General features: G+C 42.2%; 1 protein-coding gene across 1 annotated transcript in view; it reads right to left on the minus strand.

Annotated features, from left to right (window-relative positions):
- TYMS (thymidylate synthetase) overlaps positions 1-9,552 on the minus strand; it is a 13,358-nt gene extending 3,806 nt beyond the window's left edge. Inside the window, exons 1-6 of the mRNA XM_012725776.1 lie at positions 9,480-9,552; positions 8,137-8,210; positions 5,429-5,603; positions 2,864-2,965; positions 1,957-2,132; positions 1,563-1,634 (exon numbers count right to left, since the gene is read on the minus strand). Coding sequence (XP_012581230.1) covers positions 1,563-1,634; positions 1,957-2,132; positions 2,864-2,965; positions 5,429-5,603; positions 8,137-8,210; positions 9,480-9,552 — 672 coding nt within the window. The remainder of the gene's footprint in view (positions 1-1,562; positions 1,635-1,956; positions 2,133-2,863; positions 2,966-5,428; positions 5,604-8,136; positions 8,211-9,479) is intronic.
- Between the last annotated feature and the right edge of the window lie 40 nt (positions 9,553-9,592).

Genomic DNA, 9,592 nt, shown 5'->3' on the forward strand with positions numbered 1-9,592 from the left:
CCTCAGCAAAAGATCATGACACACTGAAGGCTCAGATGATAGCATATTTTAGCAATGAAGAATTTTTAAATTAAGGTATGCCCACTTTTTCTTTACATAATGCTATTGCAAAATCAAATAGGCTACAAGTATATTATAATTTTAATATGTGCTGGTAACTGAAAAATTCAGTGGTCTAGAACCAAACCTGCAGTATGTCTGAGGGGTGCCGACAGGAAGGCTGGGTCATAGTTTGACTTTTGGTATTTGTAACTCATAACTTGGTATGGACACTGAGTTCCAGAATCCCTATCCCAACTTTGTGGTAGAATGGGCAAGGAAAGACATTTGTTGATAGTTAACAGGACTAACAATTAACAATTAGCCAGGACTCTTGTGATGAACAGTAAAGATGAGGCCACAGGTCATGACCTCCCATTAGTCTGTCCAGTTCAACTGGAGCAGAAAGCCAGGAAAACTCTGGGATAACCCCTGAAGTCATGCTGTAATCAAAAGCAACCAAATTCCCTCAAAGGCATACTTTTAAAACCTAATGTACTCTGGAAGGGGCTAAAAGGGTTTGAAATTTTTTCTTGGCACTCATTAAGCACAGAAACTCATATTTTTATTGCCATTTCAAATCACTATTTGTTAGCTGCTTTAACATGGATTTGGACAGGCTTTACAAAGTTCACCCTAGATAGTGACCTTAGCAAAAAATTAAGGGAAAACACTTGCATTTCAATTCTCTTTCAAATAAAAGAGCTGAAATGCCACCTCTGGGAAGCTGCCAATCTCCCTGCCTGATCTGAATGAGGGTCTTCTGCTCTGGTACAAGAGTACACCAGAAATATTTCAGGTTGGGTTCCAGACCACCATAAAAAAGTGAGTATCACAATAAAGAAAGTCACACTTTTATTTTTTTGTTTCCCAGTGCATACAAAAGTTATGTTTATAGGCTTTTAAATATGTGTTGTCTAAATAGCAATGTACTTAATTAAAAAATATTTCATTGCTAAAAAATGCTAACCATCATCTGAGTCTCCAATAATAAAGAACTTTTTCTTCTGCAGTCACAGCTTGACATTCTGGTCTAAGAGAGACCTAGCTTTTTACCTATCTTAACTTTCAACACTAAGTTTCATCATGTTTAATGTTTGACTTAAATGGAGAGATGCTCTACGCTTAGAGGTCACTCTAGGACTGTAACTGGCCTAGTCTAAATATTCAACACGAAGGCCAGAGGAGAGGGTAAGGGACAAGGGAACAGCCACTTGGTGGAGAAGTCACAATACTACATTTGTCGGTTTATTTCCTTGTTTTATATGGGCCCAGTTCATGGTGCACCAAAACACTCACAACATCAAAGACCACTGATCAGAGATGCCAGTGCCCAGCCCAGCACGTTAAGTCTCTGTGGCTGCTGAGCTGAGTATCTGCCATGTCCCTATCCTACCTGTCCCTAAACAGGACACCTACAGCAGGCACAGCACAGAACAGAATGCCTGTTTCATGAGGGATGTTTCATCAACCTTTTATCAAGAGAAATTACCCAACAGTAAAGTCTATAACAGTCATCTTACCTGCACTTTTAGAGGCTCAATGTGATTCAGGTAAATGTGTGCATCTCCCAGTGTATGTACAAAATCGCCGGGCTAAATCCCATGGAAGAAAGCAAAAAAGGAAATATTTTTGTTTCAATTACTTTCAAATATATCATTTAAAAGCCATTACAAAGAGTAGTCAGACATCCTAAACTTTTCCAAAAACAGTTAACTAGTGAAGCTTTTAAGAAAGTTAATTCATGAAAGTTGTGTTAAAAACAACCTATATATAAACTTTAGTTCACGAAGGCCACAAAGACAGGAATGTTCTACAGAAAGTTACAGGATGAGCAAGCTCATTTCTTATTTTAAAGAACCTAAGAGCTTCACACATTAAACTGACAACAGCCCATTCTTCTCAAGAGGAGCCTACCTTCAGGCCGGTGATGTGCGCAATCATGCAGGTGAGCAGGGAGTAGCTGGCAATATTGAAGGGCACACCCAGGCCCATGTCTCCTGACCTCTGGTATAGCTGGCAGGAGAGCTCACCATTCACCACATAGAACTGGCAAAGTGCATGGCATGGAGGTAAGGCCATCAGAGGAAGATCTGAGGAGTCAGCACACAGGAACTTAAGAGGAGGGTGGTTTTAAGGAATACAGCTAAAGTCAAAGCAAGACAGGAGAAACAGAAGCCAATCATATAGTGGAAATCACAAAAAAAGGGCCACTAGGCCAGTGAGGCCTATGACTGGCACCTTCCATCAGGTCAAAAGGTGACCGTCCCAACCCCAGGGATGGTTGAGACTTCTGCATTTCTGCATCTGTAGCTGAAGTAATACTCTTTCGTATGAACAGAAATGAGTGTGTGTTGCCTTTAGGGCACCAGACTACAAGTAGAGGAGCAATCCAGCCACAGGAATCTGGTGTGTCATGGAAAACCATCTGGTGTTCGTTCCTATCATAAATGTAAATATTCTACTCTGGGCAATATTTCCTATATATTGACAGAGCTTGATTTTATAATAGAATTATTAAATATGTTAGTAAAATCCAGGTCTGTGACTTCATCTGTCCCAATTTAAAACATTCAAATCATAAGTGTATTCTGTCAATTAAAAGCTTCTTTTGGAGGAGTAATGTGTGTAAATACATAAATTAAGATCCAAATCTGGGTTCAGCCCATCTTCCGAAGGTGAAAATAGGGCTAAATGTGACTTGCCCAGGATTTCCCAACCATCAGTGCAGTTGGGGCAGTGCAGGGTCGGCCTCTACAGTCACAGTGCTTCCCTCTGTGCTAACAGCTAAGTTAGGACAAAAGGCTAACTGCAAGCTTTTAACCTTTTGGATTCCAAGCACACAGGATGATTCTTCTGTCATCTGGGTTGGTTTTGATTGTGTCGATCACTTTTTGCAGCTGATCTACTCCTTGACCTGAATAATCTGTAGAATTGTCAGAGAGAGAGAGAGAGGACATACACGTCAATGACCACCTCTTTGAAGATGGGCTTAGAGGTCATCTGTCACTGTCCTCCACGGCACCCTTAGCCCATGATTCACCTTGACCCAGCACACTGTATGAATTTCTCCAGTCTCACTGTATGATGCCCACCTCCTGGAGCCATGAGTCTGTTTACTTTTCTCCCCAAGGAAGTCCTTAAAATAATCAGTCACCTCCAACCATAACAATCAGTGACTCCAATGGGGATTTTATCTCTGGACTCACCAACCACTCCTTTCCCACTTCACTGACACAATGTAGTTCACCATGTTCCACAGAAAGTACCAGACATTAAACGGCATCTAATATCCTATATACATTCTGGCTAGAGGACTGTGGTTTGTGAATCTTTAGAAAGATGAAACCATAGCTCTAAGAGATCTCTAGAGAGGAGAAAGTTTTATGTGTTGGAGGAAATACATTTTTAAACAGGAGAATATAAAACATTGAGTGCAGAAAATTAGAAGATGAAGATCCAGAAATCCCAACATATACTTTCATTTAAGAACTGCTTTTCTCATTAAATATTTTTGTTAGGTTATGTGATTACTAAAGGACTAGGTTGTTACAATTCATGTTTTGATATGTCTGAAAACTCTCATCACTTATCTTGTGCCTGGGATTAGAGGTTTTGAACAAAATAACCTGGCTACAGAGGACTGTGGATTCCTATACCTAGGCTCTATTCTTCCACTCAAATTAAAAGATAGCTAATCAACTATTATCTTGTAAATTTCAAGAAACTTCCATAATTATTACACCATTATATAGTTTTCTTCCATTTCTGTTTTCTGGACTTTAAATGTTTGCCCCCCTTGAAACAACTTAAAAGTGAAGAACCTGTTTTCACAGGTTAAACTTCCATTTACTGGTGAGAGGCCATGTTCAAGTTGAGCTCTTACACTGGGGGTGCAGTGGAGAAATCCTATCACAATCACAGTTCCAAGAAAGGTAATACCAAAGATTAAACTATGAACTGTAATAGTGGAATTCTATGTCCTGTTGTTATAATTATGTAAGTCTACACCTGCTAAAAAAATGCACACACAAATGAAAATCTGTAAAGTTCTGTGAATTCTACGAATATCAGTTTATGTAAGAGATACAGAATGATGTCATTGGAGGGAAACTGAATAGAGATTTCAAGACAAAAACTTTCAGATGACACTTTCCTACTGCAAACCAACAGTTGAACATTCACAGAACTCTAAACTAAGGTCATAATTTTGATGGCTCCTTAAGCTCTTGCTTAATAAATAACTGAACATCTGGAAGGATGTAAGACACAACTGAGCTGGGAGAGTAGCTTCACCCCTTAGAATGTCCTAGGGCAAAGGCTACAAATAACTGACAGACCAGTTACTTGTAGAAAGAATCTGGTATACACAGCACTTTTTTTTGTTTTGCATCTATGGTAAAGTTTATGTAACATTAAATCAACTATTTTAATCAATCTAAATGTGTGATTGGTGACGTCAAATACATTACCAATACTATGTAGCCATCACCACTGTCCATTCCAGATCTCTTTTATCTTGCCAAACTAAAGATCTGTACCCATTAAACAGTAAGTTCTGGCCCCTGGCAACCTCCAATCTACTTTCTATCTCTATGAATTTGCCTATTCTAGAACCTATGGCATTTAAACTTACTGAAATTGCCAACATCCAAAAGATCTCAAATCACATGTAAAAATGCAGACTTTTTAAGACTTTTTTTTGCAGAATTCTAGCATCAGGCCCAATCCCTCAAGCTGACTGGTGGATAAATGTGACTGCCCCCTTCAGAGAACTCGTGTTCCCCAGGTTTCTGTCCAACCAGCAAACTGGTACTTCCTGCACACACACAGACACACATCCCAGGTAGACATTTGCTTTAGCAACCCCTGACCAGGCAGGACATAGAAGGGTCAAAAGATCGCAGCTGGGTTGTGACAAGTGAGGTTGGACATCCAGTAGTGAGAAGCCTCATCTTCCACCAGTCCAGCCAGGAGGGGTGGAGAGGGAGACTGAGAAGTGTGTTGTCACATCGGCACCCCCCAGGGTGTGTGTTCTGGGTGGCAGTCTTGAAAAGGGAAATCTAAACTGCAAGGAACCCATGACTGTCTTCTCCCCGCCAAGGAACTGCCTACCTTTCTCCCCAACATAGCAGTAAACAGTGTTGCTACAGTTAATGACACAGGGTATGGGCCATGCCACAGATATGGGGTCCTAATCACCAAGCATGTGCTCTGACCTCATGAAGTATAGATGTGACCCTTCCCCCTAAATCTGGATACACCTCTCACAGGTCAAAGTTATACCTTAGCAATCCCAGGCACTGACCTCTCATCCCAAAGACTTCATCTGAGACAACAAATTCATGCTTTACAGACATGGGAATCCAAGACCTCACTGTCTCCTCACCTGAATCTTTATCTTTGTATTCTGCCCCAAAATGTCGCCACTGAAAGCCATAAACAGGGCCTAAATCTCCTTCTTCTCTGTTGGAGAACCCCAGGCTGTCCAAAAAGTCTCGGGAACCATTGGCATCCCAAATTTTCACACCTTTGGAAGACAGTTCATTAGCATTTGTGGATCCCTGGAAGAGATAGGAAAATAGGCATCTGTGAACTGAGCCATTGAAATTGGTCCCCCAAGACCCTCCCAGGAGGGCCTTCAGCCTATGCTGACATTAGGAGGGTGGGGAGAGAAAGCAGGTCTGCAACCTGACCCCACCTAGCCATCCTATTTAAACAGGCTATCTGATCCCTCACTATCTGATCCCTCCTTTGGAACCAGCTCTCAAAATGTTTTTCCTTGCCCCCTCAACTAAACTGCAAGTTCTTTCATTATTGCCACTTCCTGTGACCCTTTATTGTTTCTTAATTAGTTGTGTTGTATCAACTTAAGATGCCCAGAATTAACTTATCTACTGATTGGCTTATCAACATTAGTTTTTCTGGCAAATGTATCACTGATAAATTTTTCGTGTATGTGCCACTGTTATGTTTACCCTTAACCTATACTTTAAGAAGATGTTGTTATGTTTGGGGGTGGGGGGGTGCTAAATACAAACCATGTGTTTATTTCTAACATTGCATCTCCCTAGATTTGGCCCATGTCATCCAGGTTAAGAAGAGACCCACTGGTCTCCGGGTATGACATGGAATTAGTGACCGGCAAGGTTGTGCCACACTCTAGGCTCTGTGCCTGCCTTCTCTGACCAGCTCCCTAACCGCTCTGTCTCCTACTCACACCTACAGAGCAGTCATATTCACTACATACGTGACTGTGAGGATTAAATACAAGCAAAACGCCAGGTGCTCAATAGATACTACACAGACCCCATCTCTACATCCACCCACAGATTCCAGATGACGTCTGTATTTTACTGAGCACCAATGGAGCAACTCATCAGTAGTGAGTGTGATGTGTTGATAAGAATTTCTTAGAACCCTGAATTCACAAGCTTTCCAGTAAAACAGGTGAAAAGCATTTTATTTCTGGGCATGCAGGTGCCTTCCTTTCTATCATTAAGTTTATATTGATTTTTATTTATTTATGCATACAGAACTATGGTACAGGCCAGAGGTACAGAGGAGATGAGAGATTTCAACAGAGACAGTGGGAAGCAGAACAGGTAGATCAACTCACACTGCTGAGGGAGCAGTAGGTGAGACAGGAGAGGTCTGCTGCACCATGTGGGTCACCACTGGGCCAGGGATCAATCTCGCACTGAAGTGGCAGCAGCTAGCTTGCAGTGCTACATCCCAACCTGCTGTGCCACCTGGGAGGGCCAGTTTTTTCATTTCCAGCAAATCATTTGTCAATCTTTCATACAGAGCTTCAAAAATCTCCTCTTTCCATCTACTAAGTATGAGCTCTAGCTAACTGACCAATCTATTTTGGGATTTCTGATGATGCTTTGGAACTAGAGTTCCACCATCACTTAAAGTAGCCAACACATAAAAAATACCCTAAGAACACAGAACTAGGAAAGACTGGACTGTATCCAAATCTAAGCCCTATCTAAAAGGGATTAGGCAGGTTTGGCCAAAGACCATACAAGACACACCAAATGTTCTGTAGAAAGGATTCCCTCTTCTGGCCTGGTACAACACAGAGCCCATCTCCTCTCCCTCTAAGCAGCTCTGGCCAGAATACCACCGGTGTGGACCTCAGCAAGGGGAACCCCAGGCACGACTGCTGCCAGTCTCCAACATACTCCAGTATCCCTAAGGCACCTTCATTCTTTCAAAGTATAGCCTGTCACTAGAGACCCTTCTAGCTTATAACACAGGAACATGGCTGGGTTCTATATTCTGTGATCCATACATGTTGAGTACCTACTATGTGCCAGACCCTAGGGTACAACAGTGGGTAAGAGGATACAGTTCTCTATCTTATGGAACTTATGCTACATTTTAGTCATTTATTTATTTATTGGCAGACATTATACATCAGGTGATGGTTCTCCATAGAGAAAACAAAGGTGAGGTGGGAAGAGTGTATATGTATGTGTATTGGGGGCCCGGGGGTAATCATATTCTTAGATCACACTTAGGTCACTGGGCAGAGATGAGCTAAATTAAAGTGTCTTGCTACATGTGAAGAAACAGGATTCTGGGTCCTCTCTGATGGTGCCACAAGTTAAAGCATTACATTATGAAGATACTGCAGCCACTACAGCATGAGTTCAATCCTCCACCAGGAAGGTGACCCACATAGCATGGCAGACCTCTCCTGACCGGTCTGCTGCTCTCCTCAGCAGTGTATTTCAGTACATCTGCTGTTCTTCCCACTTTGTCTCTGGTGGATCCTCTCACCTCCTGCACCTCTCACTTGGACCCCAGTTCTGGAAGCATAAATAAATCAATTTTAAAAAAGAAAGAATTCTGGGAGGAATAGTGTGAATTCCTGTGTCCTTGGTGGGGATTTATAGGTTTGTCAGTGGCTCAAAGATCAGCAAGGCGGCCAGAATTGGGCCAAGGGAGCCAGTCAAAATCTTGCTTTGACCATGTGAAGCGGAACCAGTAAGGCCTTTCAGTTGTAGTGTGACATGATCTGACTCACTGAGGGACCTCACTGGCACTACGTTGAGAACAGATGCCTACTTCCATCAATTTCTTTACCTTAATAAACCACAACAGCTCTTCCAAAACACCTTTCCAGAAAACACGTTTGGTTGTCAGCAGAGGAAATTCATCTGAAAAATAATTTGCCATCAGTTAAAGAGAGGAAAATGGAACACACCCGCCAGCTTTCTCTAGAAGAAAACTGCCCAGGGACATAGGCGCTCAAATGACCGCAGGAATAGTTGGAAACTGTGACTCCTGCCCTAGGGACACCCACGTCATGTGGAGCTCCCAGGCTGCAGGGCATGTCAGTGACACAGCTTAGACTGAGCCAGCCCTCCTCTATGGTGAGACAGGGTGGAGACAAGGCAGGGTGGCCATACAGGTGGAGCCAGCTACCATCCACTATTTAGTATCCATGGTATTTCTGCCAGGGAAAACTTGCTCAGACTAAAGGATAGCAGCTAGCCTACTGCCCAAACAGAAAAATAGTATTTAAGTATTTGCAAACTTAATTAACCTCGTTTTTTAATGTCCCCAAATAGTGACTGTTTAAAAACCTTAAGCACACGATCCTAATTAACCCTCAAAAAACTCTCCTTGAGGTATTAGGATCTCTACTTTACAGGTACCGGAAGGCAATACCTAAGTTTGCATCAAGTAATAGAGAAATAAAAAGTAAAAGCTTCTAAATTTGTAATTATTCAGTCCACATTACTAGATGTATAGCTGATAGTCATGTAACAAGGGTAGATTTTACAAGCACCTAAATTTATCAGTATTGCCCATGGAGCAGTATTTTCTATTTTGAGAATATGGAAAATTAATTTTGAGTTAAAGGACAGAGAAGTTAAGTAACTGCTCTAGTCTCAGCAGAAGGGCTGAATTAAAAACTAGATCTGTGGTTCTCTGTGGCCACTGCCGCTGGAGCCACAGAAAGGTAGAGGGACCCCTCTGCTGAGATGAAGCTCCCTAAACTGTCACAGAATGATCAACCCCAGGCTCTACCATAATGGAGTAGAATGAGCATGGGGTTTCTCTCGTCTGAAGTCAAATCTGCTTCAATAACGGGTCTCCCCTCTCAAAATCACGTTCTCCACTTTGTCTGAGGTCAAGGTTACACACACACCACCCCCACCTCTCAAATGCCCTTAAAAACCTTTGAGAAACTCCCCTTGCCCCACTTAGCAGATATTCAATGGGAATAAAGGGATGGTCGAGTGAGTGTTAAGGGCAATCCTTGTCTAATGTCGTGTGCCTACCCAGTACTCACCCTCTGCCCCCTGAGGGTCTGATCCTACCAAGTCCCAAGACACACCTCTTCTTATGAGTCATGTGGTTTTAAACGTCTACTTAGACGCTCCATTTCCGGTGTCAAGGTTTACTAACTAGCTGAATACCGCGGGCAGGAGGCACAACTTGTGCAAAAGCACAAGTTCCCGCCAAAGTCTCTGCTTTCATCGTCTCCGCCATCGCCCCGCCCACATAACACTTCAGTTTAAAAAAAAAAAAA

This window comes from Condylura cristata, unplaced genomic scaffold (genome assembly GCF_000260355.1).
Source record: "Condylura cristata isolate star-nosed mole 26May11 unplaced genomic scaffold, ConCri1.0 scaffold00016, whole genome shotgun sequence".
NCBI classification, from domain to species: domain Eukaryota; kingdom Metazoa; phylum Chordata; class Mammalia; order Eulipotyphla; family Talpidae; genus Condylura; species Condylura cristata.